This window comes from Mytilus californianus, unplaced genomic scaffold (assembly GCF_021869535.1).
Source record: "Mytilus californianus isolate M0D057914Y unplaced genomic scaffold, xbMytCali1.0.p SCAF_4, whole genome shotgun sequence".
NCBI lineage: Eukaryota > Metazoa > Mollusca > Bivalvia > Mytilida > Mytilidae > Mytilus > Mytilus californianus.
In genome coordinates this window covers 2606616-2626259 of record NW_026262690.1, presented here as the reverse complement: position 1 = coordinate 2626259, position 19644 = coordinate 2606616, and the positions used below count along the sequence as shown (strand labels likewise).

At 34.4% G+C, this 19644-nt stretch overlaps 2 protein-coding genes across 3 annotated transcripts in view; one reads left to right on the top strand and one right to left on the bottom strand.

Annotated features, from left to right (window-relative positions):
- Positions 1-2771, bottom strand: part of LOC127737289 (filamin-C-like) — a 65759-nt gene extending 62988 nt beyond the window's left edge. For both annotated transcript variants that reach the window (XM_052247856.1, XM_052247857.1), the window contains exon 1: positions 2192-2771. In XM_052247856.1, coding sequence (XP_052103816.1) covers positions 2192-2504 — 313 coding nt within the window. In that variant the 5' untranslated portion in view covers positions 2505-2771. The remainder of the gene's footprint in view (positions 1-2191) is intronic.
- A 9948-nt stretch (positions 2772-12719) lies between these two features.
- On the top strand, positions 12720-14838 carry LOC127698925 (leucine-rich repeat-containing G-protein coupled receptor 5-like). Its single transcript, XM_052202651.1, has 2 exons — positions 12720-12800; positions 13465-14838. Exon 2 carries the CDS (start codon positions 13465-13467, stop codon positions 14836-14838), a length of 1374 nt encoding a protein of 457 aa, XP_052058611.1. The 5' UTR covers positions 12720-12800.
- Positions 14839-19644: the final 4806 nt, after the last annotated feature.

Genomic DNA, 19644 nt, shown 5'->3' with positions numbered 1-19644 from the left:
TAAATCAAATTCCTGTTTTTTTTTTATTTTATTGGCATGTTGGAAATAACTATTTTTCCCAACTGCTGGTTCAGTAATCAGAGTTTTTAGAAAGATAAAGATTTAGGTTATTTTGTATTTATTTATTTTCTTTTTGGCATTGCTTTGGCATTGTTTTGATATTGTTTATATTTTTAGTAATTTGAAGTTGTTAATATTTTCATAACAACATTAAGGGAACCAAATTTACTGCACAAGGCACCAGTAAACTTCAACTTATTTTGATTTTTTTGTTTGTTTTGCAATTCAACTTTTAGTCAGTTTCAATTACTGTGATAAATCCTTTCAATCTGATAAATGTGCTTCGGGGCAATTGTAACTCATTTATAGAAACTCTTTGTTTTGAACTGTAAATAGACCCAAATAATAGGATAGTCCCTTACTAAGAACATGATTTACATTCATTCTTCACAATTAAGAGACATCAAATCCAAAAATTTCATTGGTCGAGAGCACTTTGCTATATTCGAACGTACATTCCCACCCAGGAAAGGAAATTAACAATAGTAAAGGAAACATCGCCTGGGTTGTCAGAAATATTTTATTATTATTTGATAAGAATATCTTAGTCCGAGTACTTTTTTGGCGTTTGACTTAGTTTTATAAAAGTAATTAGAGGTTACATGATAAGGTACATTTTAGAGCTTATACGACCGCCCTGTTATATCAATAACACATAAAAATAGTATAATAACATTACTCATCACATTTTACGTATTAGCACTCCTCAGGGGAAAGTCTCTCGGATAATACATGTACATTTTACCTTAGCCGTAATGACACAATTTGACTGTGACGTAATTGAAATGTCGTCAAATATGAGAGCACCAAAAGTAGGCCAATTTCAGAAATATTTTCACTATACAGAGCACAAGTGTTGCCCACAATAATTGATGCCAGTGCTAAATAGAATAAATATTATTCCTGTGTGAAAACCTTGGTGGGCGGCGAGGATTGTGCTTTCTAATATTTCTTAGCATGTGCGAGTAAAATATTTTTGATATAGTGTAATTTCCTTTAATATTTTGTCATTGTATGCCTGTATAATCTATGAAAAGGCATATTTTACACAAAACTGCCAATATTATATTGAAATCCATAGATTCACATTTGACTATAAAAAGACTGTATGAAATACATTTGATTTTTAGAGCCAATTTAGCCCCATATCGTCGTACCTTCTCCTTTCATTTGTAATTGTATGAATGTGTAGATTGTTTATAGAGAGTATGTTTTCTAAATTTCTTTTTTGGTATGCTAAGAAAAAAATATATGCGAAGTTTTGTTTATTTGGGTCTGAATTAAATTTGGCAATTAACCATGATCCAAACAAATAATACATATGAGGGTAGATAAGATTCTTAAAACTATATACTAGTAAGCAAAATCGATTTTCTTGAAACTTGTTTTTATGATACCAAAGGGCTTGTCTTATAATTACGACGTATACAATTAAACTGGAAGAGGTTCGTTTATTTATTAAGTAATTTAAATGTTTGACATGTATTTGTCTTCCACTGACAAGAATATCTTAATTTGTTCTATTGTATATACTTTTTCAAACTTTCTTGTCTTTGTGTAAATTCAGCATCTTTTTGCATGTTTTCGGTCCAAAAACTTATTTCTGAGACCAGGAATATAAATGCAAAAAAATAAGATGAAGCAATTTATTTTTTATTCCACTGGCTTAAACAAAGCAACAACATTTTTTTTTAATTCTCGCTAGTCTGCGCTTGGTACATTTATTTAGTTTTCATACATCGAAACAACACTTAAGATTTTCTATCAGTATATAAAAAATAAATCTTGATTATGAAAAAGCTGAAACTGCTTAAACATAACCTTTGCCCTGCGACCAGCAAGGCATCTAAACATCGCTCTGTAGAACTTTATTACACGATGAATTATTACTTTAATGGCAAAACTAAAATTCGAAACATTTCGTCATTTTGATGGATTTTATGTAATTCATTATCATCACATTTGTTAAATTCATAACAACATTGCGGCCTCGTATTAATGTGGTAAATATTTGCAGTAGCTTGGGGTTTGAAAAAAAATGACTTTGCTGTAGCCAAATACTAAATAAATGCTTCAAAGTTGAATATCATTTAAATATTTACAAGAAAGATTTCACTATGCATCTACTTACCAATACTGACTATCCTCACGCCATCGCTAGTAATAGCCTCCAATGCTACGGTAATATTTTGTAAACGTGCATACTGATTGTCCGACCTGTTAGTTATACCCAATATTGGCTGTCTTTGTAATACTTCCACTAATGTACTTAGATGTTCAGATAGTTCACTTCTTATATCACGAACGACAATCCCTTTGGTTTTCAGTTGTTCGTTTACCCAGTTTGTGAATGTGTTTTTCTGTATATCCTCCCATTGCATGTTACTAGTAGGTACAAGATCGTTAAGACTGTCCTTCGTAAATGATATTGTCTTCCTATTCATAATTACAGGTGTACAACTCTGTTTACATACGATTTGAGAAATATAAGTTCAATGTAAGTTCGCAGCGTGAAACCTATAGAATTTATACCCTAGTATATAACACATTATTACGCCATCCTTTTCAATTTTTCCGTCGGTTCGAATTTGGCAAAGCCTTTTAGTTATCAATATAAATACAAGGACTATTGCATTATATCAACAACGCCCCGAGCTGAATTTGGGCATGGTCGGTTGAACCTATGTTATCATTACACCGTATCCACTAAGGATACTGGCTTTATTCATAAGTTGTTCAGTAAATTCCTAGGCAATTTTAATATTTTTTACAAAATTTGAATTTGAAAGATTGCTCATTCAAGTCTTTAATATATGTAGGAGGTGAAAACCGGTTTACATTTCTTCATTTGCTTACTTAAAGTCAGATAAATACATGCAACATTTTAATGTTTGAATCATTTAAAGAACTATCTTTCGTTTACATGTAGTAGTATAGATACATATTTTAATTTGATCCAAATATTGACAAACTGTACAGAAATTTTCTTAAAACATATTTTTCTACAGTGGGAATTCCTAAACATTAACATTTTTTCAAACTTACTTAACAGGTGAAAAAGGAAACCGGTTTGTACATAGTGTGTACATTATATTTAAACTGTGCATACTAATATGCATTAAATCATAAAAAGTTATGTAAACATTTAATTTATAATACAATATATATGTTGTGTACAAGTTATCATTTTGTACAAATTATAATACATGCTATCAAGAAGACATCAAAATGGTTACTTAATAATCTACAAACAGTAATGAGGTAAAAAAAAAACCCCGAAAAACTTAATTTGCTTGAAAATTAAGGGCAGATGAGATGCATAATATATCATTGCATACATAATAGATGTAGGAATTATTGCGTGCATTCATTGCGAGATTCTCTGATGCGATTTCGGAAAATAATGCAGTTTGAATTTGACATGAAAGACATCATAAAATTGAGAATGGAAATGGGGAATGTGTCAAAGAGACAACAACCCGACCAAAGAGTAGAAAATAGCCGTAGGCCACCAATGGGTTTTCAATACAGCGAGAAAATCCCGCACCCGGAGGCGGGCTTCAGCTGGCCCCTAAACGAAAACGTGTACTAGTTCAATGAAAATGGACGTCACACTAAACTCCAAAACACTGGTCTCCAAAACATGTAAATGAACTAAAATTAAAAAACATACAAGACTAAAAAAGGCTAGAGGCTCCAGACTTGGGACAGGCGCAAAAATGCAGCTGGGTTAAACATGTTTTGTGAGATCATGAATGTTATACTAATCTAATTGTATATTTCGCAATAAAGCAAATATGGAGTTTTTTTTTATGAAAATAGATAAATAAACTGAATCCAACTTGGTACGGTCTATGCTTTTAAAAAAAACCCATCTGTTATCGAGCGAAGTAGGTTCTTACTTGCTAATACATCCAGTTACAAATTTACTATCAATTTAAGCCACAGTATCAATTCAAATTGTATTACATTTATATTGACATGCTTAGTCATCTGGAAAACACTGAAAAAATAATCAAGCAATTCATGGTGGCGGTAGAAAGCATAATCATCTACGATAACCAGTAATCTGAATGAATAATCCAAATGAGTTCTATACATCTTCAAAATAAATGGAATCATTTTTTCCTTATTTAAATACATTTTTTGGCAAGAACTTTCTGTCAGTTATTAAAAATAAAAAAATTCCAATTAGGTCTTTATTGTTAATTTTAATTTTCTAAATCATCCAAAACTGACCGCAACTGCAAATCAGTACCAATTTACTGAAATTCGATTAATAAACACTTGACAAAAATGAACGTAACGGTGATAATTTCCCGTTAGCTGTGTACTTTTTCCTTTTGGGCGAAATGCACTAGTGATAAAATCCCAAGACTGATTTCTTGTGGGTTTTATTTCTAAGGGAGTAAAAACATTAGAATGAAGAGCAAATGGTCTAGGCATATACAGTCTGATTAACATACATATATTGTGTCCTCTCTTTGATTACAATGATCTGACTACGCTCCCTTCTACCTTTTGTTTTAAAGACCTTTATACTAGACGTAACTAGCGCAAATTTATTACTAGCGCAAGAAATTAAAAATTAGTTGGCAGGGTTTGCATGTTGTACATGCAGACACAATCCCGTTCATGCAGCTCCTTGTGAGCCCATTTAATGGAAATAAAACATCTTCTATAGAGAAAAGCTACACGGTTTGCATGTTTTAAATATGCTCAAGTGCAAATTTGACTATGCAATGTAAATGGTTTTTATACAAGGAGTATATTTGCAATGAATTCAAGGAATTGGCCATAACAAGAATTGAAAGCATTGGCCATAACAAGAATTGCCTTTTTCCCAAGAATGAGAGTGGAAGCATGTCATCTGATATTCCAAATTGACAGATATATTCAATTATTCAATACCAAAAGAAGAAAAAATGTGTGCTTCCATTTTATATAGCTGTTGGCCGGGTTTATCTAGGCAAACATATTTACAGAGCGCTCTTCTTAATTGTGGGATCGCAAGGTTTAAGAATACAGATACCTTATATACTATTTCATTAGGTTACAATAAATATTAAAATGGTTTTTGCTATTTCATAGTAAACGCAAAAACTCATAAAAAATATATTATGAGGAATGGGATGGTAGGAGTCTTAAGGCGATATAGTTTTCAAACAGATGTCATCAGGTACCTACACATTTCGTTATTGATTGCTCTCTTGTTGGAAGGGGCTTGATTTACAATCTCCTGGTTTTAGACAGGCAGAAACAGAATGTGTCGGTGTTGAATGTATTTTGGAGAGCTAAACCATCCCCTACCTATGAAATTGACGTTACAGTACACCATTAAAGCAGACGGTAAAAATAAGCTGAAAAGGTCCTAAACTCATCAGATTCGTATGTTTATGTTTCGTTGCAATCCCGTATAAAGAAATCCGCATTTCAGTCTATGTGTTGTAAAGTTTTATGACCATATACGTGGACCCTGTTATCTAAAATGAAAAAGGATAGTCCACTTATCATTTATTTAAGTTTGGGGTTTCAATCCCGTGTATAAGTTCTAGAGTTATGACCCGGTAGCTTCTTTAATGCATTAATTTCAGTCTAGTTTAGTTATCATGATATCAGACGTCAAAATCAATACGCATTCGTGAAAAAGAGGACGGGATTGTGGTAACAACAGATGGAACATATCCGTCGTCATCTGTGAAACAGATACACTATAACGGTCAACCAACTCGTGATGGCGTCAGTAAAATTTTCGAATGGAAGATTTTAACTTCACCCTTATGAACTCTTGGTTCAATAAGCAACAACCCTCTATCAAGGAAATCATGATATGAAATGCAAGCTCTGGAATATCGTATCAACTGGGAGATCTATACTCCTTATGCAAGTGCTGCTGGAATGTTGCTACATAGAAATGGAAAATTCACAAATGGGAAGCTGAAATCATCTCTTTTGTCGTAAAGTTTTGTTCTCAACCAACCCTCATTATAGATAAGAAGATGTGGTATGAGTGCCAATGAGACAACTCTCCATCCAAGTCACAATGTAAAAAGAGTTAACAATTATAGGTCAAAGTACGGCCTTCAACACGGAGCCTTGGCTCACACCGAACAGCAAGCTATAAAGGGCCCCAAAATGGCTAGTGTGAAACAATTCAAACAGGAAAACCAACGGTCTAATCTATATAAAAAACGAGAAACAAAAAACATTGTCAATTTCTAGATGTAAGTCAAGATATGAGGCAGACTAAACTTAAACTGTATCTGTTGCACCATTTATTTCAAGTTCGATGAGATAGAAGTTTTCAACATAGTCTCCAAACTTTGACTTATTTAGTGAGAAAACATCATCTTTATAGCAGAAAGTGAAGATGAAGGATAATGTTATCTTCTTTTCATTCTTCCTACGAAGCTCCTGGATGAAGTCAGTCAGCCTCATAAGAATAAAGGAAGAAGTCGGCAGGAAGAGGAACACAACTGTTTGAATCAGACTGATTTTTTACAAACTTATCCCTCCCTAAGACCAGATATTTGTATCTACTTTGCAATTCTTTTTTATGAAACAAAGCAGAACAAATTCTTTCAATTTGTCTTTTAGTTTGGAATTGGCAATACTTGTGTAAAGGATAGAAAAGTCAAATGGTTTATTTCTACTGCAAGTGGAAGGAGACTTAGATTGTATGTACTCTAACAGATCTTTCGAATTTTCAAGTATCCACATCTATGGCCCTCGGCCATACAACTTTAATCAGTACTCGGAGTACAAAATTTGTGCTCGAAACACTAAAGCAAGGGATTTGATTGGTTGATTTCCGAGTCTGAGTATAAAAAATATACTCGAAAGTTTTATGACCGCATGGCCAAATTCACGCCGCCCCTAGAGTAGGTATTTTCAAAATAACTTTGAAGCCCGGCTTTGATTGCTGATAAAATAGATGTTAATAATTTAGAAATAGGTTTCGTGGAGCACTTGGAAGCCCCAGTAATATAATGTTGTGTGTTAGGACACTTATGTAATTTAGGTATCCAATACAGTGAAGGAAGATCCAGTTCTTCATCTTTGGATGAAATTTCAAAGGAACATAGAACAGACCTATGATTATTCAGGATTTACTCCTTGATAAGTGTCGTGGGGGTATATGTTGAGTTTCCAAGTGAGTTGTTAATACATAATTCTTTTATCAAGCAGTTTATGTAATGTGATTTACACACAAAAACTATGTTGTTTGGGACAACAACACGGATGTAGGATAGGTGCTTACAAACATTTTGGTCTTTGAAGATCGATGTAGCACGTGAATTTATAGACCCATTTAGTTTTTTAATTCTAATTTGTATCAACGACCTCACAACCATAACCCATTCAGAAATAGTATTTACTTCTTATTTTTCGCGTTTAGCCCATTGCCTAGCATATTCCTTAAACTTGTGTTTCCAAATGATGGATTGAGGCTCACCATATTTCGGGCCTTTGGATAACATATTTCGCAGAGAAGTGTTATTGATTATGTTCTGGTCGCCAGTAATAATGTGACCAGCCGGATTATATATGAATCGGGAGCTAGCTAGAGGATTAGAGTAGCTTGGAGTCGTCAATGTTGAGATCCCACAATACGTCTTTGTAATTGAAAATTTAAGTTGCAATTGGTTTGGTATAGATATAAGAGATATAAGAGATGATAGGTACAGAGTGATCTTTAAAGAAGGGAGGTATTGTTTGATTGAACTGATTTATGATGAAGGATATTGGCAAAGTTGATGGAATCGAGACCTTTGTTGGTAAAGAAAAGTTTTAGAAAGGATCTTTTATCCTTTTCATCTTTTCCTATGCGAACCGGTCTGAAAAGTCTGTTACTGGCAATATCAGAGATGATAGCTGTAAGTTTGTATTGGTTTGAATGGGGGTTTGTAACAGTGGTTTCTAAACATAAGTTGTACAGACAATGAAGTTTTGAATCGGGTAGTGAGTAAAGCTTCGTGTAAATGTGGTGAATACCCAACGGCTTTTGTATAAATGGCAGAAGATCATTAATAGAGACATCATGGAGAGTAGGTGATGTATAATGACGATGGCAATGATTGCGTCTACGTCGAGGAGTAGAGTTGAATATATTCATCAAATTCACCGAGCTACAGGAAGGACTAGATAGAATACTTTTGCCACCAATTTTGTCATTGCAACAATATGGTGTCGCAGTTCCCAATTCTCGAATCCATTAGTCTTCCTTTTGTTTATCGAGTGTTGTTAGTATTGGTATATTTTTTTCGATAATGCGAACTCGCAAAGATAGGATTGCATGACCAGACTAATTAAAATGCTGGTAAACAATGACTTTTGCAGTGTTGTTAACGTAAATAAACTCATCATATATGCCAGGATTGAAATTTCGTAAGCTAGACTCATCAGTGACGCTCGAATCAAAAAAGTTAAAATGACCAAATAAAATACACTAGTACAAAGAGAATTGAGGATCCAAAATTCCTAAAAGTTTTGCCAAATAAAGCTAAGGTAATCTATTCCTGGGGTAGAAAACCCTTAGTATTTCGAAAATTCAAAATTTTGTAAACAGTTAATCTGTAATTATGACCATAGTGCTGACTACTGGGCTAAATATACACTACTTGTAAATGTGTATATGTTTCCACATGCACGTTTTACTTATATACAAATGCATATAACCATACATAAGCAAATGTGTGCTTGTGAGCCGGTCTAAAAATACGATTGCGAATAAAAACAACTCTATTAAAAATACATTTTATTCTGACGATTTAAAGAACTAAAACAGTGACTGAGTCAAGACAGTGTTAACATTTCTTTAAATACATCACTGAACATATCAAAATTCCTTACACTATATAATCAGTGAAAAAGGTAAAATAATACGTACTTCTAAGAGGTAAATAAGCATTCAGAAACAAATGTCATTTGTTGTACGACTTGAATAACCATTGAACAAAGTAACTTCTTATAACACTTTACCCACCAGGCTGCAGAAATACTTTTTATGATATCAGTGACATTACATAACTTGATTTATAAAGGATCAACGTATGTTTATATCTGTTAAGGATCAATGTTATCTGTTAAGGATCAATGTATAGTAATGATAAAAAAAGTTGAATTATGAAATGCGCCACAAATTTGAATGGTTAATGCTCATAATAAAACACTAAGACAATCAAACAACTTCAAACTAGGATCGCTGGCAAACGTTATTATGTCAACTTTCCCTTTCTCAACAGTAAAATACTCGGTCCGATCTCAAATGATACATTACACCCGTGCGTGTGCACACTATACAGGCTTCATTTGCAAGGGTGTTCTCCTTACACAAAAAACTACTCCAACAGAGAAACTAACAACCAGTGAAATCGTCACTACATAATTTTTACGGTCACAATCACGAATTAGTTGACCGATACGATATGTCTGTTACTCCACTCACCAGCGACATGTTTCCTAATATTTGAATACCAGAAGAGTCGACTTATCTGTAATTGTTAATACTGATTGTGTCCCATTCCCGATTATGACATGTTGACCGAGTGTGGACTCACATGGCGGGTGCTGCATGCATAACAGGAGATACTTGCCCTCTCTCATATGACGGGTGCTGAATGCATAACAGGAGATACTTGCCCTCTCTCACATGACGGGTGCTGCATGCATAACAGGAGATACTTGCCCTCTCTCACATGGCGGGTGCTGCATGCATAACAGGAGATACTTGCCCTCTCTCACATGGCGGGTGCTGCATGCATAACAGGAGATACTTGCCCTCTCTCACATGACGGGTGCTGCATGCATAACAGGAGATACTTGCCCTCTCTCACATGGCGGGTGCTGCATGCATAACAGGAGATACTTGCCCTCTCTCACATGACGGGTGCTGCATGCATAACAGGAGATACTTGCCCTCTCCCTCCTTTTGGGATTCATGTGATTTCCTCAGTTTGTGTTTGTTACCTTGATTTGTCTTTTCTTAATCGATTTACAAGATTTGAACAACATCGGTAAACTACTAGTACTGTTGCCTCTAATTTCCACCATATCAAGAGAGGCGAAAGATACCAATACTGTTTCCTCTAATCTCCACCATATCAAGAGAGGCGAAAGATACCAATACTGTTGCCTCTAATCTCCACCATTTCAAGAGAGGCGAAAGATACCAAAGGGACATTCAAACTCATAAGTCGAAAATAAACTGACAACGCCATTACTAAAAAAGAAAAAGATCAACAGACAAACAATAGTACACAAAACACAACATAGAAAACTAAAGACTGAGCAACACGAACCCCACCAAACACTGGGGATGATCTCAGGTGCTCTGTAAGGGTAGGCAGATTCTGCTCCACATGTGGTACCTTAATCCTCACAGTTAATGTAATCCAGAGTAAGTAGTTAATCCGTTGAGATGTAATCATGTCATCCTACACTCAAATATCGGTTGCTGTACTTCATAAAATTCTCTGCATAAACAGCACAGACACGCTTGTGTACCCGAACAAGTTGAACAGATTCTTAATGAACAAAAACAAAAGAAACATTTTAGAAGTTTTGCTTCATGTTTTAAATGAGCAAGTTAATGTTTATTTTAAATAATTTTTGCGTTAGTAAGAGTGAGTAACACTTGGAAAGTAAGACGAATTTCTCTATCAAAAATTGGAAAGCTTCAAGATTTTCCCTAAAATTATCTCATTTATATTGAAAGGGTAACGTTAATCTCTAGTCCTTGTCAGATTGAAAAAAAAACCAAAAGGAATACATTGCTCGTGTTTTTAAATCAATTAACGGAAAAAAAAAAGATAAAACGAGTGTGTGAAAAAAATATTTTAAAATTCAAGGGTTTTTGTCAATAACATATTGTTATACGACATTCATTGTATAATGTATGCTTAATAGTAAATACAATTTTAGTAGAGCACTGATAACATGGATCACATTAAAAATAAATTCCTTAAACAAATTTTGAATGTGACGGAAGAGAAAGGGAGTTACAGTTCTTTTCCCATTGGGAAGCAGATTTTATATTGGAATAATTTAGTCTTATCTTTTCAGTATAATCAAATACGTTTTCTCAGAATAACACATTTTTATGCATAAGTTATAGATAAAATATTACCTAATGTCTTTTCTATAAGAGACAAAACGAACCGAATTTTGCTTCTTTTGTGCTGAAACTTCTGAATTATTTGTTCTTTTATTCGAAGAACGGTTTGTGATACGAAAGTTTTTTATCGGTTAGAAAATCATTGTTAGCCTCTAGCCTAGCAATTCCTCTTAGTTCTAGAGATGTATTGTTTGTTATATTTTTTTCAAAGCGGTTACTCTGGGAAACTATACAAAATGAAAACAACACTTTCTAAATTTTATGTGTATGAAATGCTTTTCTGGATTTACCTTCATCAGGAACGCTCAAAGCAGAATATTTGAAAGTCAAGGATGAATAAGAACAGTTGAAGAGCTATATGAACAAAAAGATAAAAAAAAATTAGCCAAATCCATCTAAGGTCAACTTTGCCTGAGGGAGTTGAAACCTTAGTTTCTTATAACTACTTTACTAGAAGATCATATTGATAAGTGCAGAAACAAAGATGATTGATTGATTGATTGTTGTTTGCTTAACGTACAGTAGTCAATATGTAATGTATATTTAGGGCAATACCAAATTAACAAGTCCGACACATATTGGAAAATGAGGTTACGTTGCATGAGGGAAGACAAAATTTTGCTTTTCAACAAGTCACATACGGAGCACTCGCAATACACGGGTCATCGGTTTTAACGTTCCCATTCCGACATACCAAGTCTACCCTGGGGTCGTATTAAAATGATAGAAAAAAGAATGCATAATGTTACGAAATTTTAGTCTGTCATATGTCCATTGTCCCTAACCTCGTTTCTATGGTTTAGCGACTGATAAAAAAATGTCTAGTTTTTTGTCATATAAATTTCTAAATCATTATGAGAAATAGAATAACTATATTTGGTATATGAGATTCTTGCAAGGTCTTCGTGTCCGTCAAACAGGGTTCACTTGACCATGCCGTCATTGCACTAATCACTGCTTAAAAAATGTATAGTTTTTGTCATGTGAATTTCTGAATTATTATGAGAAATAGAATTACTATCTTTTATGAAATTGATTTAATATCAGCAAGTTTACAGTGAATGTCAATTAAGAATTTAGCGTTACATTTGTATATACAAAAATACTACAACAGGGATATAGATTACTAGTACACCTGTCCTAAGTCAGGAATCTGATGTTCAGGGGTTGTCGTTTGTTGATGTGGTTCATAAGTGTTTCTCGTTTCTCGTTTTTTATATAGATTAGACCGTTGGTTTTCCCGTTTGAATGGTTTTACACTAGTAATTTTTGGGGCCCTTTATAGCTTGCTGTTCGGTGTGAGCCAAGGCTCCGTATTGAAGACCGCACTTTGACCTATAATGGTTTACTTTTATAAATTTTGACTTGGATGGAGAGTTGTCTCATTGGCACTCATACCACATCTTCTTATATCTATAACCTGGTCAAAACGTTTACCACTGTAGATGTTTATAATAAAACTATATATTGAATTCTGTATAATCACATTTAATAGATTTATTTAAAAAAATTACATTCCAATACATTGTTTAGATATAGGTGGAATATGTTATCTTCAAGATAAGAGAATATGCACATGACAAACTGTACCCTTACTTTTAGAACTGTGACAACGATTTAACAGGTAAGACGAACATTTTTATCGTAGACATACTGAAGCTATTGCGTGGAAACATTAACACAAATCTTTTTTGTAATTCGATTTATCAATTTTGTACATGCAATATTTTTTCTTCTTTTTAAGATGTTAAACAATTTAAGTTAAATATAAAAAGAAGATATGGTATGAGTGCCACTGAGAAGACGACTATCCATCAATGACCAAGTGTTGACAACTCAAGGTCACCATAAGGCTTCCAGCAATATGAACCACCAAAAATGTCCAACGAAACAATTCTAATATATGTCTTACCTGTTTAATAACGATATATATAAAAGCTTTCCGTACGATTTAATTTAATTACAAAATTTCAAAAAATCTTCCGATAGAATAAAACATTCAAATAAATAATAAAATCTGAAGAAATTAAAATCAGTTTTATTGGAAAATGTTTGACCTTAAACCATATACCGTAATACAAAGAAACAAAATGTTTTACCTTAAACCATATAATACAAAGAAACCCCTTTGTTCATTCTACAATGATTTAGATACATACAGTGTAAATGAGAACGAGAACTTTTTCAGCATTTTCAAATATAATGCAGAACATTGCACATTATCACGGTGGTTATTCTTCTTTTATATTGATCGGTACGTCTCTTAATTCAATAATATTTTGTTTCAGATGTTGCTATTATTGGCATTAGTGTTGGTTAGTACCACGGTGACGGTGGATGGAGCGTGCAAAACAATTGGACATGTGTACGATTGCGCAAACTCTGGACGTACTTCAATACCAGATTTTACAACGATCCCAAATCCTGGTTCAATAACAATTGTAAACCTCAATAATAATCTCATAAGAACCGTTCCTATTCATGCATTTAAAGGATTAACACACAAAGATTTAGAGATAAATTTAGGTCACAATAATATAACATCCATTCAGGATGGAGCTTTTGATGCTGTTTATGATACACTAATAAAACTAACACTTAGATCTAATAATTTGAGGGATTTGTCACAGGCCCAGGATATTGGCAAATTGAATAAGTTGTCGTATTTAGATATCAAGGATAACGATTTTCCAGATGGAACAACATTGGATAGAGGTACTACTGATAACGTGTTTCGTCTAATTGGGGACACTATAACTGAATTTCACTTTGGAGGAAGAAATATTGCCACTTGGCCGAGAGTTGCCTTAACCCATTTTCCGAAATTAGATACCTTGAACTACGAAGGAGGGTATCTAGCCAACGTACCATATGATGGATTTCATGGGTTTGAACACACGTTAAGAAAGTTGCACATATCTCACACACAACTTAGACAAATACCACTGGCAATATCACAACTTACACAGCTCCAGGAACTATATTTTGATGACAATATCCATGTACATGACAGTGGAATATTTGCCCAAGCTTTTGCCACCTTAACTCATACAACTAGTCCACTAAAAGTGTTAAGTCTACAAAATGACGGATTATCAAGATTCCCTGCAGTTTTGAGAAATCTTGTCAATCTTAAAGAATTGAATATGGGTAGAAACAACTTATGGTACGTGGCCGATGATGCCTTGTCACTACTCATTAATGCTTCCATCACAAAAATGGGTTTAAGTGGATGCCAACTTGATAGAATTCCACAAGCTTTACTTAAATTACCCAGCATGGCAGAGCTTGATGTATCGAACAATAATATACAAAGCATTGAACGGTATGATATGAGTAACCAGCCTACAATAACTAAATTGAACGTATCTCACAACCCTCTGGCATACATTTCTACTGAAGCATTTCAGTCGTTGCCGGCATTAGAGGTTATTGATTTCTCATCCACTGCCATGACTCAGATTCCGAGAGCAATCATAAATACCCCCGCACTCAAGACTTTAAACTTGGCCAATTGTCTTATAGAATGTACCTGTGATTTGACATGGATAACGAGGCGTCTACATCAAGGAAAGACATTTATTGGGACTTGTGAAACTATTGAACAACCTGTTGAATCTTATATACAGACACGCGTTCCAACCTGTCCAGCAAGACGTTAATAAAAATATTTGCATATTCAGTTTATTCATATATATATTTGACGTAAGATCACGTCCATTAATAGTGTCCATCATTAGTCCAACCAGACAAGAAATTTTGGTCATGTATGGTTTATAATTGAGTTGCAATCGACACGGAAATCGTTTTCGGTTTATACGATTCAATCAATAATAATTATTAGAATATCTCACCATACTATTACTCATGGCCATTCTCTCCATTATATTAAGTACTCAAAGGTTTACATTAGTATACTCTTAAGGGCTTTGTCTAAGAGGCTTTCGATTGAAAGGCCAGATTTGATTCATTAGCGACTTTGATCTCTGGATAAGAAAATACTATTCATATAAATGACTCCCATGGCCTCTTTTGCGATCCTTTACTGGTATACATTGTAATACCGGTATTGTTTATTTAATTGGGAAGAAATAGTTTTGCTTAAATGGATCTCTTGTACAGTATTTTTTTTCATCTCTTTTGTCGTAAAGTTTTTTTCTCAACCAACCCTCATTATAGATAAGAAGATGTGGTATGAGTGCCAATGAGACAACTCTCCATCCAAGTCACAATGTATAAAGAGTTAACAATTTGTCAAAGTACGGCCTTCAACACGGAGCCTTGGCTCACACCGAACAGTAAGCTATAAAGGGCCCCAAAATAGCTAGTGTGAAACAATTCAAACAGGAAAACCAACGGTCTAATCTATATAAAAAAACGAGAAACAAGAAACATTGTCAATTTCTAGATGTAAGTCAAGATATGAGGCAGACTAAACTTAAACTGTATCTGTTGCACCATTTATTTCAAGTTCGATGAGATAGATGCTTTCAACATAGTCACCAAACTTTGACTTTTTTAGTGAGAGAACATCATCTATATAGCAGAAAGTGAAGATGAAGGATAATGCTAACTTCTTTTCATTCTTCCTACGAAGCTCCTGGATGAAGTCAGTCAGCCTCATAAGAATAAAGAAAGAAGTCGGCAGGAAGAGGAGCACAACTGTTTGAATCAGACTGATTTTTTACAAACTAAGATTTATCCCTCCCTTAAAGACCAGATATTTGTATCTACTTTGGCAATTCTTTTTTATGAAACAAAGCAGAACAAATTCTTTCAATTTGTCTTTTAGTTTGGAATTGGCAATACTTGTGTAAAGGGTAGAAAAATCAAATGCAAGGAGACTTAGATTGTATGTACTCTCACAGATCTTTCGAATTTTTAAGTATCCACATCTGGACCCTCGGCCATACAACTTTAATCAGTACTAGGAGTACAAAATTTGTGCTCGAAACACTAAAGCAAGGGATTTGATTGGTTGATTTCCGAGTCTGAGTATAAAAATTGTACTCGAAAGTTTTATGACCGCATGGCCAGATTCACGTCGTCCCTAGAGTAGGTATTTTTAAAATAACTTTGAAGCCCGGCTTTGATTGCTGATAAAATAGATGTTAATAATTTAGAAATAGGTTTCTTGGAGCACTTGGAAGCCCCAGTAATATAACGTTGTGTGTTAGGACACTTATGTAATTTAGGTATCCAATACAGTGAAGGAAGATCCAGTTCTTCATCTTAGGATGAAATTTCAAAGGAACATAGAACAGACCTATGATTATTCAGGATTTACTCCTTGATAAGTGTCGTTGGGGTATATGTTGAGTTTCCAAGTGAGTTGTCAATACATAATTCTTTTATCAAGCAGCTTATGTAATGTCATTTACACACAAAAACTATGTTGTTTGGGGCTTTATCTGCGGGGACATCAACACGGAGGTAGGATAGGTGCTTACAAACATTTTGGTCTTTGGAGATCGATGCAGCACGTGAATTTATAGACCAATTTAGTTTTTTAATTCTAATTTGTATCAACGACCTCATAACCATAACCCATTCGGAAATAGTATTTACTTCTTATTTTTCGCCTTTAGCCCATTGCCCCTATAATCCTTAAATAAATCCATCAATATTTTAAACTTGTGTTTCCAAATGATGGATTGAGGCTCACCATATTTCGGGCCTTTGGATAACATATTTCGCAGAGAAGTGTTATTGATTATGTTCTGGTCGCCAGTAATAACGTGACCAGCCGGATTATATATGAATCGGGAGCTAGCACAGGAGGATGAGAGTAGCTTGAAGTCGTCAATGTTGAGATCCCACAATACGTCTTTGTAATTGAAAATTTAAGTTGCAATTGGTTTGGTATAGATACAAGAGATGATAGGTGCAGAGTGATCTTTAAAGAAGGGAGGTATTGTTTAATTGAACTGATTTATGATGAAGGATATTGGCCAAGTTGATGGAATCGAGACCTTTGTTGGCAAAGAAAAGTTTTAGAAAGGATCTTTTATCCTTTTCATCTTTTCCTTTGCGAACCGGTCTGAAAAGTCTGTTACTGGCAATATCAGAGATGATAGCTGTAAGTTTGTATTGGTTTGAATGGGGGTTTGTAACAGTGGTTTCCAAACATAAGTTGTACAGAAAATGAAATTTTGAATGGGGTAGTGAGTAAAGCTTCGTGTAAAAGTGATGAATACCCAACGGCTTTTGTATAAATGGCAGAAGATCATTAATAGAGACATCATGGAGAGTAGGTGATGTATAATGACGATGGCAATGATTGCGTCTACGTCGAGGAGTAGAGTTGAATATATTCATCAAATTCACCGAGCTACAGGAAGGACTAGATAGAATACTTTTGCTACCAATTTTGTCATTGCAACAATATGGTGTCGCAGTTCCCAATTCTTGAATCCATTAGTCTTCCTTTTGTTTATCGAATGTTGTTAGTATTGGTATATTTTTTTCGATAATGCGAACTCGCAAAGATAGGATTGCATGACCAGACTAATTAAAATGATGGTAAACAATGACTTTTGCAGTGTTGTTAACGTAAATAAACTCATCATATATGCCAGGATTGAAATTTCGTAAGCTAGACTCATCAGTGACGCTCGAATCAAAAAAGTTAAAATGACCAAATAAAATACACTAGTACAAAGAGAATTGAGGATCCAAATTCCTAAAAGTTTTGCCAAATAAAGCTAAGGTAATCTATTCCTGGGGTAGAAAACCCTTAGTATTTCGAAAATTCAAAATTTTGTAAACAGGTAATCTGTAATTATGACCATAGTGTTGACTACTGGGCTAAATATACACTACTTGTAAATGTGTATATGTTTCCACATGCACGTTTTACTTATATACAAATGCATATAACCATACATGAGCAAATGTGTGCTTGTGAGCCGGTCTAAAATTACGATTGCGAATAAAAACAACTCTATTAAAAATACATTTTATTCTGACGATTTAAAGAACTAAAACAGTGACTGAGTCAAGAGGTACTTATATACAAATGCATATAACCATACATGAGTAAATGTGTGCTTGTGAGCCGGTCTAAAAATACGATTGCGAATAAAAACAACTCTATTAAAAATACATTTTATTGTGACGATTTAAAGAACTAAAACAGTGACTGAGTCAAGACAGTGTTATCATTTCTTTAAATACATCACTGAACATATCAAAATTCCTTACACTATATAATCAGTGAAAAAGGTAAAATAACACGTACTTCTAAGAGGTAAATAAGCATTCAGAAACAAATGTCATTTGTTGTACGACTTGAATAACCATTAAACAAAGTAACTTCTTTTAACACTTTACCAACCAGGCTGCAGAAATACTTTATATGATATCAGTGACATAACATAACTTGATTTATAAAGGATCAACGTATGTTTATATCTGTTAAGGATCAATGTATAGTAATGATAAAAAAAGTTGAATTATGAAATGCGCCACAAATTTGAATGGTTTATGCTCATAATAAAACACTAAGACAATCAAACAACTTCAAACTAGGATCGCTGACAAACGTTATTATGTCAACTTTCCCTTTCTCAACAGTAAAATACTCGGTCCGATCTCAAATGATACGTTACACCCGTGCATGTGCACACTATACAGACTTAATTTGCAAGGGTGTTCTCCTTACACAAAAAAACTACTCCAACAGAGTAATTAACAACCAGTGAAATCGACACTACATAATTTTTACGGTCACAATCACGAATTAGTTGACCGATACGATATGTCTGTTACTCCACTCACCAGCGACATGTTTCCTAATATTTGAATACCAGAAGAGTCGACTTATCTGTAATTGTTAATACTGATTGTGTCCCATTCCCGATTATGACATGTTGACCGAGTGTGGACTCACATGGCGGGTGCTGCATGCATAACAGGAGATACTTGCCCTCTCTCACATGACGGGTGCTGCATGCATAACAGGAGATACTTGCCCTCTCTCACATGGCGGTTGCTGCATGCATAACAGGAGATACTTGCCCTCTCTCACATGACGGGTGCTGCATGCATAACAGGAGATACTTGCCCTCTCCCTCCTTTTGGGATTCATATGATTTCCTCAGTTTGTGTTTGTTACCTTGATTTATCTTTTCTTAATCGATTTACAAGATTTGAACATCGGTAAACTACTAGTACTGTTGCCTCTAATTTCCACCATATCAAGAGAGGCGAAAGATACCAATACTGTTGCCTCTAATCTCCACCATATCAAGAGAGGCGAAAGATACCAATACTGTTGCCTCTAATCTCCACCATTTCAAGAGAGGCGAAAGATACCAAAGGGACATTCAAACTCATAAGTCGAAAATAAACTGACAACGCCATGACTAAAAAAGAAAAAGATCAACAGACAAACAATAGTACACAAAACACAACATAGAAAACTAAAGACTGAGCAACACGAACCCCACCAAATACTGGGGATGATC